Source organism: Giraffa tippelskirchi, chromosome 1 (genome assembly GCF_054371585.1).
Source record: "Giraffa tippelskirchi isolate mGirTip1 chromosome 1, T2T-mGirTip1v1.2.pri, whole genome shotgun sequence".
Lineage (NCBI taxonomy): Eukaryota > Metazoa > Chordata > Mammalia > Artiodactyla > Giraffidae > Giraffa > Giraffa tippelskirchi.
The window spans coordinates 120,567,032-120,589,648 of NC_137275.1; the positions used below are offsets into that span (position 1 = coordinate 120,567,032).

General features: G+C 40.8%; 1 protein-coding gene and 1 pseudogene across 11 annotated transcripts in view; both read left to right on the plus strand.

The window, feature by feature from the left end:
• LOC145507431 (solute carrier family 71 member 2-like) overlaps positions 1-22,617 on the plus strand; it is a 139,730-nt gene that overhangs the window by 44,871 nt on the left and 72,242 nt on the right. For all 10 annotated transcript variants that reach the window (XR_014054862.1, XR_014054866.1, XM_081493999.1 and 7 more), the window contains one exon: positions 2,289-2,384. Coding sequence is in view for 8 of the 10 variants with exons in the window: in XM_081493999.1 (XP_081350125.1) it covers positions 2,289-2,384 (96 nt within the window). In the remaining 2 variants the exon portion in view is untranslated. The remainder of the gene's footprint in view (positions 1-2,288; positions 2,385-22,617) is intronic.
• On the plus strand, positions 16,211-16,988 carry LOC145507476 (uncharacterized protein C8orf88 pseudogene; annotated as a pseudogene). The gene has a single exon (XR_014054892.1). The product of XR_014054892.1 is annotated as an uncharacterized protein C8orf88 pseudogene (transcript).

Consider the following 22,617-nt stretch of genomic DNA (forward strand, 5'->3'; position numbering starts at 1 on the left):
AGTGGTGTCATCTGCATATCTGAGATTGTTAATATTTCTCCCTGCAGTCTTGATTTCAGTTTGTGATTCATCCAGCCTGGCAGTTCACATGGTATACTCTGTGTGTATGTAAGTTAAATACGCAGGGTGACAATATATGGTCTTGTCATGCTAATTTCCCAGTTTGGAACCAGTCATTACATGTCTGGTTCTAACTGTTGCTTCTTGACCCGCACATAGGTTTCTCAGGAGACCTAGTTGATTCTAACCAGGTTATGTTCTGTATATCCTGCTGTTGCTGCTAAGTCGCTTCAGTCATGTCCGACTCTGTGCGACCCCATAGACGGCAGCCCACCAGGCTCCGCCATCCCTGGGATTCTCCAGGCAAGAATACTGGAGTGGGTTGCCATTTCCTTCTCCATCTGTATATCCTAGGCTATGTCATTATTCTCAAGGTTGTGCCCTCTACCCTCCTGTTTCAAAACCTGGTTTGAAGGTTGTGTTATAATAAAGATCTTCCTTTGTTTTAATTGTTTGGTGCTTAAATGGTCCTTTTTTGTTTTAAAAATTTTGTAAAATGCTTTCTGTTTTGCAAATGTCTTATTTAAGTGGCATTTAAAACTACTTATTAGTTGTTGCAAAAATCTAGAAATTTGCAAGTTCGGATTTTTAATAACAATTGTTCTTGGCCTGAAAATTTTGAAAATTTTCAAAACAATAAAAAATTAGAAGAATAGTAAAATGAATAGTCATTCCCTTCATTGAGACTCAACAATTAACAAAATTAAATTTTGTGACATTTGCTTTAGAAAGTATATATGTACCTTCTTTTTTGAAAATTCATTTGATAGCCGTAAGTTGCAGTAACATTAATGCCATATGATTATCTAATATATATTATATATTCAAATTTTTTCCTCTTGTCTCCTTTTTATCCAGGATCCAGTAGAATCCCCCATTTGGTTGTCATGACTTGTCTCCTTTAATCTGTACTAGTCTCCTACCTTTACTTTGGTCTTTTATGACATTGACATTTTTAAGGAGACCAGGCCGGTTGTCTTACAGATGTCTCATAATCTGAATTTGATCATTTACTCATGGTTAGATTCTAACTAAACCATGCAGATATGCTTTTACCTTTTGAAGTATGAAAAGCATGGGAATAGTGGGGATTTTGAAGAGTCTTTTGTAAGTATCACTTCCAGTTATTACAAAATGCTAATAAAGCACTTGACCTTGTAATAACCATTGTCACAGAGTCAAAGAACATTAATTCAGTGGATTTTTAGATTTTATCTCCAGAAGTCATAAACTGGAGAAAATTAGCAGAATAGGCACAGTTTTAAAACAAAAAAGAAATACAAAGCTAGATTTTGACACCGTTATGTATCAAAGTGTGTTTTCAGATTTGACCTAATCCTTATTGTTCCTCCCCCAGCTCCTATCATTTTAAATCATCTATGCTGCCCCTGAAGCTTTTTAGTGTTGACTCCCTGTCTGCCTCTCTCATGTAACAAGGGCAGCTTCAGACTTAGGCCAAATGGCTAAGGAACCTGTAATTAGTATGTTCAGACAGAATATTCAGGTCCTGGAACCTGAGTCTCTTGAAGACCCATTTAATTTTCAATCAGAGTTCCAGTCATTTACATTGACAGGCCAAGTAGAAAGTCTATAATCTTGATATCTTTCATAAGGGAAGATGAAAGAAATCAGAGATACCACAGAATGAAGTTTTATCTTAAATAATATCAGTTCAGTTCAGTCGCTCAGTCGTGTCCAACTCCTGGCGACCCCACGGACTGCAGCATGCCAGTCTTCACTGTCCATCACCAACACCCAGAGCTTGCTCAAACTCATGTCCATTGAGTCAGTGATGCCATCCAACCATCCCTTCCTCTATTGTCCCCTTCTCCTCCTGGCTTCAATCTTTCCCATCATCAGGGTCTTTTCTGATGGGTCAACTCTTCACATCAGGTGATCAAAGTAATGGAGTTTCAGCATCAGTCCTTCCAATGAACATTCAGGACTGATTTCCTTTAAGATTGACTTATTTGGTCTCCTTGCAGTCCAAGGTACTCGCAAGAGTCTTCTCCATCACCATAGTTCAAAAGTATCAATTCTTTGGTGCTCAGCTTTCTTTATGGTCCAACTCTCGCATCCATACATGACTACTGGAAAATAGGTAGGACCTAACCATAGGTCCTAAGGTCCTAAGTTTATACAGTTTGTGTGTGTTAAGTACCATTTTAGGATAATGGGTTTCTTTTAACTGTTTACTGTTTTTCATAATAATTTTCCTCTTTTTTTAGCTACAAGGCTTTGGCCGACCAAGTGTATACCATGCTGCTATTGTCATCTTCCTTGAATTCTTTGCGTGGGGCCTATTGACAACATCAATGTTAACTGTAAGTATTGCTGAACCAGGTCCTTGTTTATGAGAGCAGAGACATCCTTAAGCGTATGAGCTGTATATCTAGGTATGTGTTTGAGAGTAGCTCTTGACAGTAATTTAAGACTGTTTAATTGTGTTATTTGCACTGTAGACTGTGAGCCACCTGCAACAAAATATATGCTTATTAAATATTCTTGGGTAGCAGGACTACTTCCATTGAACCAAAATCTTGGGAGTGCTTGTGTATGTACTCTAGTCTGCATAGTTAGGAAAATCTTTTAGAAGTCCTAGAGGAAAACATTGCAATGCTTTGTTAACTTACTTAGTAAGGGTGTAACAGCCTTTGAGTTAAGAACATAGTAATAGGAGATTGGTAAGTACTATATATAACAGTGACAGTGATGAATGAAAGAATGAAGAATTTCCATTTTTGGTAGCTGACCTATAGCCATTTCTTTGCAGAGACCATTTAATCCCTTAGCAAGAACTTGGAGGTTTGATATATGGTGTGGTGGTTAGAGGGAAGGGAGATGGTGAAGAAAAGATTGGGGTGCAGACATTAAGTGCCTAGTAACTACTTAACACTCAGTTTTAATAAAGGTATTTTTAAATTGGCCTTAAGAGTTCAGTTGTCTTAAATTGTTTTATAAAAATCATTGTTGGTTAACTCTTCCCAATCACCATTTTGCCTTACCTGAGAATCCCTTTGGATCCAGGTAAACTTTGTTCCCAAATTAGGTTTAGAAAATAGAGAACTTGAGAGGGTGGCTATTACCTTTACATATTACTTTGCTATACACTTTTTTAAAGTTTTTAATTCTTCTAGCACATATAAAATTACATCTTGGATGAAATAGTAAGGTTAAACTGCCTTTGTTTTTAATCCTCTGTTTTATTCTTTTTATTGCATTGCCTTTTTCTTCATTAATCCTTTACTGTAGAAGGTTATTGGTTATTAGTTAATGAGGGATAAGTGGCCTCCATTTCAAGTTTCATGAGATCCTGCCTGCCGTGTTCTTCACTATGTCCCTAGTGCCTGGGGCTGCCTGGGGCACAGGTGTAAAATGTGCATTTTCTTTGAACAAATGTATGTGTTACAGGTATAGGTGTCTTGAGTGATTGCTTCTCTAAGACATAGTTTTAATATAAATATAGACACACCAGTCTATTCATTTTAACAGACTGTTATAATTTAATTTTTGATCCATGTTTTCTGATTTTTACCACCCCCCACCCCGCCGTGTCTTAAGGTTACAAAGTTCAGAGTTCAAAATAGTGCTTTTCTGATGCAACCAATTGTCTATACTTTAAGTTGTTCAGAGAGTTTCTCAGTGTAGAAGTTATTCTGTAACCATTCTTTATTTGGTAAGAATTCAAATTGAAATGAGGAATAGTTTAGTGTTTTTGATATCCTGTGAGAAATTTTAAAACCACATTCCAGACAGTTAAAATCCTTGAGGCATTTTGACCCTATACCAGATTATCAGTCAGTCAGTCAGTTCAGTTGCTCAGTCATGTCCGACTCTTGGCGACCCCATGAAACACAGCACACCAGGACTCCCTGCCCATCACCAACTGCTGGAGTTTACCCAAACTCATGTCCATTGAGTCAGTGATACCATTTAACCATCTCATCCTCTGTCGTTCCCTTCTCTTCCTACCTTCAGTCTTTCCCAACATTGGGGTCTTTTCGAATGAGTCAGCTCTTTGCATCAGGTGGCCAAAATATTGGAATTTCAGCTTCAACATCAATCCTTCCAATGAATACCCAGGACTGATTTCCTTTAGGATGGACTGGGTGGATCTCCTTGCAGTCCAAGGGACTCTAAATAGAGTCTTCTCCAACACCACAGTTCAAAAGCATCAATTCTTTCGTGCTCAGCTTTCTTTATATTCCAACTTTCACATCCATACATGACTACTGGAAAAACCATAGCCTTGACTAGACGGACTTTTGTTGACAAAGGAATGTCTCTGCTTTTTCATATGCTGTCTAGGTTGGTCATAACTTTCCTTCCAGGGAGTAAGCATCTTTTAATTTCATAGCTGCAGTCACCATCTGGGGTGATTTTGGAGCCCCCAAAAATAAATTCAGCCACTGTTTCCACTGTTTCCTCATCTATTTGCCAAGAAGTGATGGGACTGGATGCCATGGTCTTAGTTTTCTGAATGTTGAGCTTTAAGCCAACTTTTTCACTCTCCTCTTTGACTTTCATCAAGAGGCTCTTCAGTTCTTCTTCACTTTCTGCCATAAGGGTGGTGTCATCTGCATATCTGAGGTTATTGATATTTCTCCTGGCAATCTTGATTCCAGCTTGTGCTTCCTCCAGCCCAGCGTTTCTCATGATGTACTCTGCATATAAGTTAAATAAGCAGGGTGACAATATACAGCCTTGACGTCCTCCTTTTCCTATTTGGAACCATTCTGTTGGTCCATGTCCAGTTCTAACTGTTGCTTCCTGACCTTCATATAGGTTTCTCAAGAAGCAAGTCAGGTGGTCTGGTATTCCCTTCTCTTTCAGAATTTTCCACAGTTTATTGTGATCCACACAGGCAAAGGCTTTGGCATAGTCAATAAAACAGAAATAGATGTTTTTCTGAAACTCTCTTGCTTTTTCGATGATCCAGCGGATGTTGGCAATTTGATCTCTGGTTCCTCTGCCTTTTCTAAAACCAGGTTGAACATATGAAAGTTCACGGTTCACGTATTGCTGAAGCCTGGCTTGGAGAATTTTGAGCATTACTTTACTAGCATGTGAGATGAGTGCACTTGTGCGGTAGTTCGAGCCTTCTTTGGCATTGCCTTTCTTTGGGATTGGAATGAAAACTGACCTTTCTCAGTCCTGTGGCCACTGCTGAGTTTTCCAAATTTGCTGGCATATTGAATGTAGCACTTTCACAGCATCATCTTTGAGGATTTGAAATAGCTCAACTGGAATTCCATCACCTCCACTAACTTTATTCATAGTGATACTTCTAAGGCCTACTTGACTTCACATTCCAGGATGTCTGGCTCTAGGTGAGTGATCACACCATCATGATTATGTGGGTCGTGAAGATCTGTTTTGTACAGTTCGTCTGTGTATTCTTGCCAGCTCTTCTTAATATCTTCTGCTTCTGTTAGGTGCATACCATTTCTCTCCTTTATTGAGCCTATCTTTTCATGAAATGTTCCTTTGGTATCTCGAATTTTCTTGAAGGGATCTCTAGTTTTTCCTATTCTGTTGTTTTCCTCTCTTTCTTTGCATTGATCGCTGAAGAAGGCTTTCTTATCTCTCCTTGCTATTCTTTGGGACTCTGCATTCAGATGAGCATATCTTTCCTTTTCTCCTTTGCTTTTCGCTTCTCTTCTTTTCACAGCTATTTGTAAAGGCCTCCTCAGACAGCCATTTTGCTTTTTTGCATTTCTTTTCTCGGCAATGGTCTTGATCCGTGTCTCCTGTACGATGTCATGAATCTCCGTCCATAGTTCATCAGGCACTCTGTCTATCAGATCTAGTCCCTTAAATCTATTTCTCACTTCTACTGTATAATCATAAGGGATTTGATTTAGATCATACCTGAATGGTTTAGTGGTTTTCCCCACTTTCTTCAATTTAAGTCTGAATTTGGCAATAAGGAGTTCATGATCGGAGCCACAGTTAGCTCCTGGTCTTATTTTTGCTGACTGTATAGAGCTTTCTCCATCTTTGGCTGCAAAGAATATAAGCAATCTGATTTCGGTGTTGACCATCTGGTGATGTCCATGTGTTGAGTCTTCTCTTGTGTGGTTGGAAGTGGGTGTTTGCTATGACCAGTGCCTTCTCTTGGCAAAACTCTCTTAGCCTTTGCCCTGCTTCATTCTGTACTCGAAGGCCAAATTTGTCTGTTACTCCAGGCATTTCTTGACTTCCTACTTTTGCATTCCAGTCCACTATCATATAAAGAACATCTTTTTTTGGTGCTGGTTCTAGAAGGTCTTGTAGGTCTTCATAGAACCGTTCAATTTCAGCTTCTTCAGCGTTAGTGGTTGGGGCATAGACTTGGATAACCATGATATTGAATGGTTTGCCTTGGACACGAACAGAGATCATTCTTTTGTTTTTGAGATTTCATCCAATACTGCATTTTGGACTGTTTTGTTGACTATGATGGCTACTCCATATAGCCATGAATATGATGGTCATCTGAGTTTAATTTACCCATTCTAGTCCCTCTTAGTTCACTGATTCCTAGAATGCTGACGTTCATTCTTGCCATCTCCTGTTTGACCACTTCCAATTTGCCTTGATTCATGGACCTAACATTCCAGGTTCCTATGCAATATTGCTCTTTACAGCATCGGACCTTACTTCTATCACCAGTCATATCCACAACTGGGTATTGTTTTTACTTTGGCTCCCTCCCTTCATTCTTTCTGGAGTTATTTCTCCCCTGATCTTCAGTAGCATGTTGGGCATCTACGGACCTGGGGAGTTCATCTTTCAGTGTCCTATCTTTTTGCCTTTTCATACTGTTCATGGGGTTCTCAAGGCCAGAATACTGAAGTGGTTTGCCATGCCCTTCTCCAGTGGACCACATTCTGTCAGACCTCTGCACCATGACCCCTCCATCTTGTGTGGCCCCACACGGCATGGCTTAGTTTCACTGAGTTAGACAAGCTGTGGTCCATGTGATCAGATTGGCTAATTTGTGATTGTGGTTTCAGTCTTCTGCCCTCTGATGCCATCTCTCAGCGCCTACACTCTTACTTGGGTTTCTTTTACCTTGAATGTGGGGTATCTCTTCAAGCCTGGTCCAGCAAAGTGCAGCTGCTGCTCCTTACCTTGGACTAGGGTAGCTCCTCTCTGCCGCTGCCCCTGACCTTGGACATGGGGTAGCTCCTCTCAGCCGCCACCCCTGACCTTGGACGTGGGGTAGCTCCTCCCAGCTGCTCCTTGGATGTGGGATAGCTCCTCTGGGCCACCCTGACCTTGGACTTGGGTTAGCTCCTCTCTGCCACCGCCCCTGAGCTTGGAGGTGGGGTAGCTCCTCTTGGTTGCTGCCCCTGACCATGGACGTGTGGTAGCTACTCCCAGTGCTCCTTGGACTTGGGGTAACTCCTCTCTGCCACCCCTGCGCCCTCACACAGCTGGTGTCATGCAGCCCCTGCCCTTCTCACATAGCCCCCGCCCCTGCACCCTAATGCAGCTGTGGCCAGATTATCAGATCCCTTTCGAATTTAACTGATTAGCTAATGTGCCCCAGTGACCTAGTCTATCTTCTTTCTTACTGCCCAAAACAGATACTTTTCTTAGGGTTTCTATGCCCCTGTGAGACCCTGGTATGCAATTTTAGAAGACAACTAAAATGCTCTTCTACTGCCTCCTTGCAGATTCTCAGCAGTTTTACTGCTTGCAAAGGTCTGGTTAAAATGATTAGTTATGTGAGGAGTACAGCTTTGCTAGTGTCACTCGACAGTGTCATAGACAAAGTATTGCTCAGTTAGTGAAAGTGAAAGTCGCTCAGTTGTGTCCGATTCTTTGGAACCCCATGGGCTATACAATTCATGGAATTCTCCAGGCCAGAATACTGGAGTGGGTAGCCTTTCTCGTCTCCAGGGGATCTTCCCGACCCAGGGATCAAACATTGTGGGTGGATTCTTTGCCAGCTGAGCTGCAAAGGAAGCCCATGTTTTCATGGCTCTTTGTAAGCTTTTGGTCTTGCTAAATTAAGCTAAAGGTCTTTTACTTTCCTGTCTCCTCTAGACTTTACACCATAGTTTGGTAACTTTGTTTCTTTCTTTCTTTTTGATGTGGGAGAACTGGTTTAGTCCTTTTTTTGAAAAGAAAGATTTTCTCAGGTATACACCCTCCACTTTCTGCCTTTTCTGGTTGGACAGAGAAGTGATAATACTAGGTTGTTCAGAAAGGAAGGGGCAAATATAGGGTTTGTTTCATGACAGCTGGAGTTTGTTATTCTCTTCCTTTATGATGGAGTTTACTAATATCCAGTTTCCAGTTCTTGGAATCTTGATTCTGTCATCCACCTTGGTATAATTTAAGGATGATGGTTCACGTGTATTCCTTCCCCCTGCTCCAACTTCTGCTGTAGCTAGTAGATAGCAAGCACTCTGTTCTGTTTCCAGGGCAAGAAAAAGTCCTGAGATCAGAGTTTGGAGATACAGAGCGGTATATACATAATCATATTTTGTACAGCCTGACTTCATCCTAGCATTCATTAGGACTGTTTTAAGTAGTGTAGAACAATTTACGTCTTTAAAAAAAATTTTTTTTTGTTTTGTTTTGGCTACGTCTGGTCTTAGTTGTGGCGCACAGGCTCTTCATTGTGGTGTGTGGCCTTATCTCTAATTGCGGCATGGGGGCTGCAGAGCACATGGACTCTGTAGTTGTGACGTGTGTGCGTGGGCTTAGTTGTCCCATGACATGTGGGATTTTAATTCCTCGACAGGGATTGAATCTGCGTCCCATGCACTGGAAAGCAGATCCTGAACCACTGGATCACCAAGGAATTCCCAAGAACTTACTTATTATTTTCTTTGTGAGGTTTGTTGCCTCTCTCATGTGGCCATGTCCTAGATTACAGCTTTAGTTTGTTAATTAGGCACCATCAGAAAGCTCTCCACCCCTAATATACTGAAGCAAAACCACAAGGTTGGCCTTACACAATGGCCTTAACCTTCCAGTAGTACTATTAGCTCATACATAAAAATGACTTCTCTCTTGTCTTACATTCCTGTTTGATATTCTACCCTCTCATCAAAATGTGTTTCCTTTTGTAAACTCACATTTCAGGAATCCTGCTAAAAATTCAAGGACTCAATGTTTCTTCCTACCACCCCGTTTTCTCTGTATGGTGATCTGTTAATCCAAAGAATGCTCTTCAAACACTTTGCTGCCACATTCAGTTTTCCTATACCTTCTTACTTACTCTCAACATGTATGTTGATATAACAGACATGTAGCCTATCTCATCAGCTCCACAGTCCAGCCCTTCTGCTTCCTTTGCATAACCAGTGTTTTCTCTTGAGAAGTGCGGTGGATGGATAGATAGAGCTGTTTGTCAGGCATTTTTGGCCGAGTACACAGGCACTTTGAGGCATAATTTGCTCTGCACTTGGAAAGGAAGTGAAGTTCTGACTATAAGCAAATTGGCACTGTTTGCTTTCTGGACTCATAAGGTGTTCCAGGCTCATTTTATATGATTTTGACAATTTCCTAATGGTGTTTTTGACCATAGTACCCAGAACCTACTGAAAGGTTGCAGCTGCAAGCCGTGAGCTACACTGCAAATCGTGACCTTTGGAGGAGAGGATCTCCATCCAGAATCAGAGATGAGGCTTGATCACTTGAAGCTTTTGTGTCATAAAGTTTTATTAAAGTATAAAGGGATAGAGGAAGCTTCTGACATAGGCATCAGAAGAGGGCAGAAAGTGTGCTAGTTTTTAGCAAAGAGTTATATATCTGTTAAAGAATCACCTCAAAACTGAGAGAGTTGTATCAGGCCCGTCTCCCACAACATGCATTTTGAGATAGCATTTGCACAGAGTGAGCATCCCCAGCCATAAAACAATTGACATGAATCTTAAAGAAAGGCAGATTTACAACAAAATACATAGTTGAAAGAAAACTTTTTATTCTGTATAGAGAAAGAAAACAAAACAAAACAAAACAAAATCCTCCACTTGCAGTCTATTTCCTCCACTTGGGGTCCCCTAGCCTTCCTACCTGTTACCCTCTCACTACCCTTTTGTGTGTCATATAATTATTAAAATAAGTACCATTCACTAAAAGTACCTGTAACACATGATGTATATTTGTGTGCTTAGTCCCTCCGTCGTGTCCGACACTTTACAACCCCGTGGACTGTAGCCCACCCGGCTCCTCTGTCCATGGAATTGTTGAAGGATGGGGGACCCCTTCCAGGGCCCAGAAGTGGTCTCTTGTCTAACACTTGGAAATGAATTGTCTGAGGAGACACATATGCTGACAGAGAAAGATTTTTATTGGGAAGGGGTGCCTGGGTGGAGAGCAGTTGGGTAAGGGAACCCAGGAGGACTGCTCTGCCATATGGCTCGCAGTCTCGGGTTATATGGTGATGGGATTAGTTTCCGGGTTGTCTTTGGCCAATCATTCTGACTCAGAGTCCTTCCTGGTGGTGCACACATTGCTCAGCCAAGATGGATGCCAGCGAGAAGGATTCTGGGAGGTGGTTGACTATGTGGTGTCACCTTTTGACCTTTCCTGAACTCTTTGGTGGTTGGTGGTAGCTTCTTAGTTCTGAGTTCCTTACCAGGACCCCCTGTCTTAAAACAACTCATGCAAATGGTTACTATGGTGCCTGGCCAGGGTGAGCGGTTTCAGTCAGTGTGCTTCCCCTAACAGAATTTTCTAAGCAAGAATACTGGAGTGGGTTGCCATTTCCTACTGCAGGGGATCTTTCTGACCCAGGGATCGAACCTGCATCTCTTGCGTCTCCTGCGTTGACAGGTGGATTCTTTACCACAAAGCCACCAGGGGAGCCCGGTATATTAATATGATGACATTATATTAAATCTTTACCTTCTTTTGCATAGCTGACAGTTACCATGTCTTAGCTAATCAGATGCAATGATCTTTGTTTGCCATTTATTTCTGTCTTATTATTGTGTGTTGTATGTTGTAATCTGTAGCATGCTTTTATATCTGTAAACTTGTGAATGCTTTAAAAAATGCTGATTGCCAACTTACCAAGTTAATTAATTTTAAGAAGAGTTGACATGAAAATATCAATGCAGGGTAACGGTTGGTGGGTCTCTTTGTCTTAGAATTTGGTATATAAAATATTTAGTGTGCATTCTAGATTTTTTAATAATTTTTCAGCACTTTTTATATATCATTATATTGCTTTCTGGCATCCATAACATCTGATGGGAAGAGAGTTGTTAGTAAGTATTGTAGTTCACTTGATGTCAGGCAGGGGGTCTGTAAACTATGGTCCACAGGCTTAATCTGGCCCACTACCTGTTAATAAAATGTGGTCTGTGTACTAAAAACTTTTTTTTGCATTTCTAAAAAGTATGTTTTTGGTCACACATGAAAACTGTATGAAATTCAAATGTAAAATTTTCTTGGACCACAGCAGTGCCCACTGAAGGTGAAAGCTTTTGTTCTACAGTGGCAGAGCTGACTAGTTGTAACACAGACCATCTTACCTAAAATATTTATCTTATATTTATGTTCCTTTACACAATAAGTTTGTTGGTCCCTACTGTAAGTAGTAATTCATTTTCCTTTTCGTGCTGCTTTAGAGGTTTTCTCTTTGTCTTCAATAGTTTCTGCTGTAATGTGTCTAGGTGTGGATCTGTGTTTTGTTTGTTTCTTTATTTGTTTTTTAGCCATGTCTTGCAGCTTGGAGGATCTTAGTTCCCTGATGAGGGGTTGAACCTGGGCTATGGTAATGAAAGTGCAGAGCCCTAAGCACTGGACTGCCAGGGAATTCTCTTTTTGGTTTATTTACTTGGGGCTTGTGAAAGGTTGTTGCTGGACCATGAAAAGACGCCGGGATTCTTGGCCTCCAGAGAAGAATTCAATCCAGGGCCAGAGATGAGGCTTGATCGCTCAGAGCTTTTGTGTAATAAAGTTTTATTAAAGTATAAAGGAGATAGACGAAGCTTCTGACATAGACATCAGAAGGGGTCAGAAAGAGTACCCCCCTGCTAGTCTTCAGCTGGATGTTATATAGTCACCAGCAGTCTGTTAATGAAAGAAAGGAATGTCTTAAAACTCAGAATGGCACCAGGCCCCTCATCCATAAGATGCATTTTGGGATAATCTTGGCACCAGAGGAGTCATCCAGGGCCATAAAATGATTGACTTGAATCTTATGGAAAGGCAGATTACCATACAAATGGTTTTGTTTACATAGATTAGGGGAACAATGTCTGAGTATAACACACTGATTTGTCAAGTCCCTTCTGAGCCATTAGGCAGAACTGACTTAAAGACAAGAGTTTGAGGTAAATACATAGTACATTAACATAGCTTAAGACAAACATTTCCATAAGAAAAATGCATTGGTTAACTCAAGGTTTGAGAATAGTTAACTCATTATGACCCAGATAATCACAATGGTGTGATCACTCACCTAGAGCCAGACATCCTGGAATGTGAAGTCAAGTGGGCCTTAGAAAGCATCACTACCAACAAAGCTAGTGCAGGTGATGGAATTCCAGTTGAGCTATTTCAAATCCTCAAAGATGATGCTGTGAAAGTGTTGCACTCGATATGCCAGCAAATTTGGAAAACTCAGCAGTGGCCACAGGACTGGAAAAGGTCAGTTTTTGTTCCAATCCCAAAGAAAGGCAATGCCAAAGAATGCTCAAACTACTGCACAATTGCACTCATCTCACATGCTAGTAAAGTAATGCTCAAAATTCTCCAAGCCAGGCTTCAGCGATACGTGAACCGTGAACTTCCAGATGTTCAAGATGGTTTTAGAAAAGGCAGAGGAACCAGAGATGAAATTGCCAACATCTGCTGGATCATCGAAAAAGCAAGAGAGTTCCAGAAAAACATCTCTTTCTGCTTTATTGACTATGCCAAAGCCTTTGACTGTGTGGATCACAATAAACTGTGGAAAACTCTGAAAGAGATGGGAATACCAGAACATCTGACCTGTCTCTTGAGAAACCTGTATTCAGGTCAGGAAGCAACAGTTAGAACTGGACATGGAACAATAGACTGGTTCCAAATAGGAAAAGGAGGACGTCAAGGCTGTCTATTGTCACCCTGCTTATTTAACTTATATGCAGAGTACATCATGAGAAATGCTGGGCTGGAAGAAACACAAGCTGGAATCAAGATTGCCAGGAGAAATATCAATAACCTCAGATATGCAGATGACACGACTCTTATGGCAGAAAGTGAAGAAGAACTAAAGAGCCTCTTGATGAAAGTGAAAGAGGAGAGTGAAAAAGTTGGCTTAAAGCTCAACATTCAGAAAACTAAGATCATGGCATCTGGTCCCATCACTTCATGGGAAATAGATGGGGAAACAGTGTAAACAGTGTCAGACTTTATTTTTTTGGGCTCCAAAATCACTGCTGATGGTGATTGCAGCCATGAAATTAAAAGACTCTTACTCCTTGGAAGGAAGGTTATGGCCAACCAAGAGAGCATATTTAAAAGCAGAGACATTACTTTGCCAAGAAAGGTCCGTCTAGTCAAGGCTATGGTTTTTCCAGTGGTCATGTATGGCTGTGAGAGTTGGATGGTGAAGAAAGCTGAGCACTGCAGAATTGATGCTTTTGAACTGTGGTGTTGGAGAAGACTCTTGAGAGTCCGTTGGACTGCAAGGAGATCCAATCAATCCATCCTAAAGGAGATTAATCCTGAGTGTTCATTGGAAGGACTGATGTTGAAGCTGAAACTCCAATACTTTGGCCACCCAATGCGAAGAGTTGACTCATTGGAAAAGACTCTAATGCTGGGTAGGATTGGGGGCAGGAGGAGAAGGGGACAACAGAGGATGAGATGGTTGTATGGCATCACGGAGTCGATGGACATGGGTTTGAGTAGACTCCGGGAGTTGGTGATGGACAGAGAGGCCTGGCGTGCTGCGGTTCATGGGGTCGCAAAGAGTCGGACATGACTGAGCGACTCAACTGAACTGAACCAATTGTGGCAATACAGTATTTTGAGAGAAACCTCCTTTTTAATTTGTATAGAGAAGGGAAAAAAGATATCTAATTTGTTTCCTCCTGCCGCTTAAGAGAGAGATGAAAATGTCTGACACTTGCAGCCTATTTCCTCTGTTTGGAGACCCCTGGCCTTCCTGCCTATTACCCTCTCACTTGTTTAGCTTCTGAAGTCTGCAGATTTATATGGCTTCCCAGGTGGCACTTTTGAAACCACTGATTCAGCAATTTTGATGCAGCAATCCATTTATACTTTTCAACTGTGGTGTTGGAGAAAACTCTTGAGAGTCCCTTGGACTACAAGGAGATCAAGCCAGTCAGTCCTAAGGAAATCAGTCCTGAGTATTCACTGGAAGAACTGATGCTGAAGCTGAAGCTTCAATACTTTGGCCACCTGATACGAAGAACTGACTCACTGGAAAAGACCCTGATGCTGGGATAGACGGGGGGCAGGAGGAGAAGGGGATGACAGAGGATGAGATGGTTGGATGTCATCACCAGTTTGGTGGACATGAGTTTGAGCAAGCTCCGGGAGTTGATGATGGACAAGCCTGGTGTGCTACTTTCCATGGAGTCGCAAAGAGTCAGACATGACTGAGTGACTGAAGTGAACTGAGCTGGTGCTAGTGGTAAAGAACCCACCTGCCAGTACAGGTGGATGTAGGAAATATGGGTTCATTCCCTGGATAGGAAAGATCCCCTGGTGAAGGAACTGGCAACCCACTCCCATATATGTGTGTGTGTGTGTATATATATATATGTATGTATATATATATATATATTTTTTTTTTTTTTTAATCAAATTTGCGAAGTTTTGGCCATTATTGTTTCAAATATTTTTGCTGCCCTTTCTATTTTTTCCATTTGGGACTCTCATCATACTTGAATTGTCACAAGTGTCAAGGGACTTGGAGGTGAAGTTCATCCCACCTGCGCCACCAGAATTTTCACTTTTTTCAGAATTTTACCATCAGAATTTTCACTTTGGTATGACAGAACAGAAGGTCAACAAATTCTGTCCTAATAAAGCTGGACAAAACAATCACAAACAACCATTTCATTACTCTGGAATTCAACCAGAGGCACACAACAAACTGAGAAGCACTTACTTATTAAGCTATTCAACTTCAGGCAACAACAGTGATTTTTCAGTTCTGAGCAATTTTGTTAAATTGTAACTGTGAGTGTAACAGTTTCTGAGTCCTGTGACTCCTTTTGGCAAACCACAGAAATCCAAATTCTATTGTTGATGGACATTTGGGTTCCCTCTGTTTGCCTATTACACATATTGGTTTTACGGTATTTCCTGTATATGTCTGTTGGTGAATGTGTATACGTTAAACTTCTTTCTACCTAGGAATAAACTGCAGAGTTTTGTTCAGTTTGCTATATACTGCCCAAAGTTTCCAGAGTTGTTGAATCAATTTACCCTCCAGTAAACCAGGCTCTACATCTTCACCCACAATTGGTATTTCATTGTTAATGATTCTGATGTGTACAGTGTGGCCCTATTTTCCATCTTCCTAATGATCAATGAAGTTAACGTCCTTTATATATATTTGTCTTGTGACTATCTTTGTGAAGTGTCAGCTCAGTATTTCATCCATTTTAAATAATTGTGTTGTCTATTCTTTTCTTGTTTTGAGTTCAGTTCAATCGCTCAGTTGTGTCCGACTCTTTGCGACCCCACGAACTGCAGCACACCAGACCTCCCCGTCCATCACCAACTCCCAGAGTCCACCCAAACCCATGTCCATCGAGTCAGTGATGCCATCCAACCATCTCATCCTCTGTTGTCCCCTTCTCCTCCTGCCCCCAATCCTTCCCAGCATCAGGGTCTTTTCCAGTGAGTCAGCTCTTCGCATGAGGTGGCCAAAGTATTGGAGTTTCAGCTTCAACATCAGTCCTTCCAATGAACACCCAGGACTGATCTCCTTTAGGATGGACTGGTTGGATCTCCTTGCAGTCCAAGGGACTCTCAAGAGTCTTCTCCAGCACCACAGTTCAAAAGCATCAATTCTTTGGTGCTCAGCTTTGGGGGCTGCCGTCTGCCCCACCCCGCGGCTGCCAATCCCGGCCTCGAGCAAGCCGCAGAGCCGTTCCCAGACGGGCACCCCCGGCGCTCCGCGGTTGTGTCTGGACTGAGCGCCGCAATGCGGCTGCTGGCCCCGAGATCCTCCAGGATCTTCAGGCGTATGGAACCTCAAGATCTTTATGATAATGGAAACCAAAAAGTTGATTGGTAAACCGCTTCAACCAGCAAGGCTATTTGTCATCTGACTTCTCCACCTGAAGCAGTATTCCCTTTCAACTTTCAGAATGAATATCCATGCAACACCCAGTACTTACAAACTGGAGTTAGCAGATGTAAGACGAATGGAATGCAAGCCTTTTCTCAAGGTCTTAATGAACATCATTCTCCAGTTAAAAAAGAGAGAATCAAATACAGCAGAGATTTCCTGTAGAAGCTCTCAAGTGTTTCCATCTGCAGAAAAAAACCAGACTTTCTGCCTGATCATCCCATTGTACTTCAAAAACCAGAAAACAACCAAAGCTTTAAGTAGCATTTTAAGAACATATGTATTTGAAGATAAAGAATTATTCATTTTCTATTTTGGACACCTGCAAATGAAGTGGATCTAGTAACAATAACTGTATTGGACTGTGCCAATTCAATTTATTTTTAATTTTGATGGTTGGGTATTTGGTTTCTCCTAAAATGAGAAAGAGATTTTAAACCTTAAAAATTTTCTAATCAGTTTCAGCTTTGTAGGCAGTTTCCTGCATAAATTGGGAAGTAACACTGAAAAGTAAGAATTTGGTTAGTGAAATGGGACGACTGTGTATTTACAATTTGAATGCTACTTGCAATTTTTGTTTTTCACCACTTGTAATAATGGAATGGAAATGTAAGCTGTAAAGATTCACAAATATAAAGTATTTGCTATGATGTATACATGATACAGAATTTCTTGTTGCTTTAAAGTTACTTTTGTTCTGTTTCCCACTGACTTCATACTAGCACTTGAAAGGATCTTTACAATCTCCCTAGGGCTTAGAATAATTCAGGGTGTTCAATGAACAGTCGGAGAAGGTGATGGCACCCCACTCCAGTACTCTTGCTTGGAAAATCCCATGGACGGAGGAGCCTGGTAGTCTGCAGTCCGTGGGGTCGCTAAGAGTCGGACACGACTGAGCGACTTCACTTTCACTTTCTTTATAGTCCAACTCTCACATACATACATGACCACTGGAAAAACCATAGCCTTGACTAGACAGACCTTTGTTGGCAAAGTAATGTCTCTGCTTTTTAATATGCTGTCTAGGTTGGTCATAACTTTCCTTCCAAGGAGTAAGCGTCTTTTAATTTCATGGCTGCAATCACCATCTGCAGTGATTTTGGAGCCCATGTGTAGGATTTCTTTATATATTCTAGGTATAAGTTCTGGGTTTTTTTAAATGTATGTACGTTTGTTTTCCCTTCATGGATCACAGCCTTGCTGTGTCAAAGGGGCTTGTGTAACTCCATGAGTTTATGAACCATGCACTGCATGGCTACTCAAGATGGACGGACATATTGAAGAGTTCTGACAGGACGTGATCCAGTGGAGAAGAAAATTGCAACCCACTACAGTATTCTTGCCTGGGGAACCCCAGGGACAGTATAAAAAGGCAAAAAGATATGACATGGAAGATGAGCCACCCAAATTGGAAGGTGTCCAATATACTACTACAGAAGAGTGGAGGGCAATTGCTGATAGCTGCACTAAGAATGAAGTGTCTGGGCTGAAGCAGGAATAATGTTCAGCTTTGAATGTGTCTGGTGCAGAAAGTAAAGTCCAATAATACAATAAATATTGCATAGGAATCTGGAATGTTAGATCCATGAATTAAGATAAATTGGATGTGGTTAACCAGGAGATGGCAAGATTGAACATTGACATCTTAGCACTTACTGAATGAATATGAATAGGAATGGACAAATTTAATTCAGATGACCATCATATTTACTACTATAGGCAAGAATCCATTAGAAGAAATGGAGTATCTCTCATATTCAACAGAAGAGTCGGAAATGCAGTACTTGGGTGTAGTCTCAAAAACAACAGAATAATCTGTTTGTTTCCAAGGCAAGCCTTATTCAGCATCACAGTAATCCAAGTGTGTGTCCCAACCAATGATGTGAAAGAAGCTGAAGTTGACCACTTCTATGAAGACCTACAAGATATTCCAGAACAGCAGAAAAAGATGTCCTTTTCATTATAGGAAATTGGAATGCAAAAGTAGGAAGTCAAGAGATACCTGGAGTAACTGGCAAGTTTAGTGTTGGAGTACAAAATGAAGCAGGACAAAGACTAGCAGACTTTTGCCAAGAGAACACACTGGTTATAGTAAACACCCTTTCCAACAACCCAAGAGACGACTCTACACATGGACATCACCAAATGGTCAATACCGAAATCAGGTTGATTATGTTCTTTGCAGCCAAAATTGGAGAAGTTATATACAAAAACAAAACATGGAGTTGACTGTGGCTCAGATCATGAGTTCTTTATTGCATAATTCAGACTTAAATTGAAGAAAGTAGGGAAAACCACTAGGCCGTTAAGATCAGTTCAGTTGCTCAGTCATGTCCGACTCTTTGTGACCCATAGACTGCAGCAGCCAAGCTTCCCTGTCCATCACCAACTCCCAGAGCTTCCTCATCATGTCCATTGAGTCGGTGATGCTATCCAACCATCTCATCCTCTGTCGTACCCTTTTCCAGTGAGTCAGTGCTTTGCATCAGGTGGCCAAAGTATTGGAGCTTTAGCTTCAGCATCAGCTGTTCCAATGAATATTTAGTACTGATTTCCTTTTGGATTGACTGGTTTGATCTTCTTGCAGCCCAAGGGACTCTAAGAGTCTTCTCCAACACCACAGTTCAGAAGCATCAATTCTTTGGTGCTCAGCTTTCTTTATGGTTCAACTCTCACATCCATACATGACAACTAGAAAAACCATAGCTTTGTTCATTCCTTGCTGTTTATGTCAATTATTGTGCCCATTCTTGCATGAAGTGTTCCCTTGGTATCTCTGATTTTCTTGAAGAAATCTCCAGTCTTTCTCATTCTATTGTTTTTCTCTCTTTCTTTGCATTTTCTATCACTTGGGAAGGCTTTCTTATCTCTCTTTGCTGTTTTTGGAACTCTGCGTAAAGATGAGTTTGTCTTTCCTTTTCTGCTTTGCCTTTCACTTCTCTTCTTTTCTCAGCTATTTGTAAGGCCTCCTCAGACAACCATTTTGCCTTTTTGCATTTCTTTTTCTTGGGGATGGTCTTGATCACTGCCTCCTGTGTAATGTCACAAACCTCCGTCTGTAGTTCTTCAGGCACTTTGTCTGCCAGATCTAATCCCTTTAACCTATTTGTCACTTCCACTGTATAATCATAAGGGATTTGATTTAGGTCATACCTGAATGGTCTAGTGGTTTTCCCTATGGTCTTCAATTTAAGTCTGAATTTGGCAATAAGGAGTTCATGATCTGAGCCACAGTCAGCTCCTGGTCTTGTTTTTGCTGACTGTATAGAGCTTCTACATCTTCAGCTACAAAGAAGATAATCTGATTTTGGTATTGACCATCTGGTGATGTCCATATATATGGTCATCTCTTGTGTTGTTGGAAGAGGGTGTTTGCTATGACTAGTGCATTCTCTTGGCAAAACTCTTGTTAGCCTTTGCCCTGCTTCATTTTGTACTCCAAAGCCAAACTTGCCTGTTTATCCAGGTTTCTCTTGATTTCCAACTTTTTCTTTCCAGTCCCCTGTGATGAGAGGACATCTTTTTTTAGTGTTAGTTCTAGAAGGTCTTGTAGATCATCATGAACCATTCAACTTCAACTTCTTCGGCATTACTGGTTGGGGCATAGATTGGATTACTGTGATATTGAATGGTTTTCCTTGGGATCGAACAGAGATCATTCTGTCGTTTTTGAGATTGCACCCAGGAACTGGTGCAGATCTTTTCAGATCTTTTGTTGACTATGAGGGCTACTCTTTTTCTTCTAAGGGATTCTTGCCCACAGTAGTAGATATAATGATCATCTGAATTAAATTCACCCATTCTAGTCCATTTTAGTTCACTGATTCCTAAAATGTTGATGTTTACTCTTGCCATTTAAGTATGACCTAAATCAGATCCCTTATGGTTATACAGTAGAGGTGATGAATAGATTCAAGGGATTAGATCTGATAACAGAGTGCTAAAGAACTGTAGATGGAGATTTGTAATGTTGTATAGGAGGCCATGACCAAAACCATCCCAAAGAAAAAGAAATACAAGAAGGCAAAATTGTTGTCTGAGGAGGCTTACTGGATACCCGAAGAAAGAAGAGAAGCAAAAAACAAGAAAGGGAGGATAACACCCAGCTGAATGCAGAGTTCTAGAGAATAGCAACGAGAGAAAAGAAGGCCTTCTTAAGTGAACAAACAGTGCAAAGAAATAGAAGAAAATAATAGAATGGGAAAGAACTATGGAAAATTCTTAAAGAGGTGGGAGTACCAGGTGACCTTGCCTGTCTCCTGAGAAACCTAAATGTGGGTCAAGAGGCAACAGATAGAATCGGACATAGAACAACTGACTGGTTCAAAATCGGGAAATGAACAAGGCTGTATAATGTCATTCTGCTTATTTAACTTATATGCACACAGAGTACATCATGGGAAATGCCAGAGTGGATGGAACACAAGCTTTAATCAAGATTGCTGGGAGGAGTATCAACAACCTTAGACATTCAGAGGATGAGATAGTTAGATAGCATCAGCAACTCAGTGGACATCAGTTTGAGCAACCTCCATGATATAGTGGGGAAGGAAATGGCAATCCACTCCAGTGTTCTTGCCTGGAAAATCCCAGGGAAAGAGGAACCTGGTGGGCTGCCATCTATGGGGACACACAGAGTCAGACATGACTGAAGCAGCTTAGCAGCAGCAGCAGCATGATATAGTGAAGGACAGAGAAGCCTGGCATGCTGCAGTTCTTGGGGTTGCAGAGTCAGACACAACTTAGGGACTGAACAACAGTAACAGCAAAATGTTTGTTTATTTTTGAACACTCACATATTTATTGATAACGTCTTTTTTCCCTCCTTGAATTACTTTTTCATTCTCTTAATAGTGTCTTCAGATGAACAGAAGTTCATAATCTTTACACAGTTCAGTTTACTGATTTTTTTTTTTCTTCGTATGTTTAGTTGCTTTTTTAAAATCTTGTTTAGGAAACTTTCTTCCACTAATGAGAACCTACTTTATAGCACAGGGAACTCTACTCAGTGCTCTGTGGTGACCTAAATGGAGAGGAAATCCAAAAAAGAGGGGGCACATGTGTAGCTAATTGACTTTTTTGTACAGTAGAAACTAACACAAGATTGTAAAGGAACTATACTCCAGTAAAAATTTTAAAAAAGAAACTTTCTTCTTCCCCCAAGATTTATTTGTTTGTTTTTCACACACAGATCTTTCATACCAATTCTCAGTCTGTGATTTTTTCATGAACCAGTTTCATATTTTATAAGGGTCGATTCATTTTGGTTCATATTAATGTATGGTTGAACCAGCATCGTTTATTAAAAAAAATCTTTCCGCACTCCATGTGTCAACTTTATCATAAATCAGACAGTTATATTCACACGGATTTATTTTCTGGGTTTTATATTCTATTTTTGTATATATCCTGTGTCAGTACTATGCTATGTTGATTTCTTTAGCATTTCTTGATATCTTCTATAACTTATGTGACTTGGTTCTTCTTCCTCAGGACTGCCTTGGCTATAGCTGGGAACAGTGGGGAGACTGGGGGAGAATAGATAAAAGTATGTGTAAAAAATAATAATAAAGAATTTATTTTTTAAAAAAGATTGCCTTGGCTGTTATAGGCCTTTTCTGTATCCATATAAATTGTGTAATCAACTCTTCAATATTCACAAAATGACTTGCTGGAAATTTTGAATGTGATTGCGTTCAGTTCAGTTTAGTTGCTTAGTCGTGTCCGACTCTTTGCAACCCCATGAACCGCAGCATGCCAGGCCTCCCTGTCCATCACCAACTCCCGGAGTTTACCCAAAGCCATGTCCATCGAGTCGGTGATGCCATCCAACCATCTCATCCTCTGTCGTCCCCTTCTCCTCCTGCCTTAAATCTTTCCCCACGTGAGGGTCTTTTCAAATGAGTCAGCTATTCGCATCAGGTCGGCGAAATATTGGAGTTTCAGCTTCAACATCAGTCCTTCCAACTCTGACATCCGTATATGAATACAGGAAAAACCATAGCATTGACTAGACAGGCCTTTGTTGACAAAGTAATGTCTCTGCTTTTTAATATGCTGTTTAGCTGGCGTAGCTTTTCTTCCAAGGAGCAAGGGTCTTTTAATTTCATTGCTGCAGTCACCATCTGCAGTGATTTTGGAGCCCAAAAAAAGAAAGTCTCTCACTGTTTCCATTGTTTCCCTATCTATTTGTCATGAAGAGATGGGACTTGATGCCATGATCTTAGTTTTCTGAATGTTGAGTCTTAGGCCAACTTTTTCACTGTCGTCTTTCACTTTCATCAAGAGGC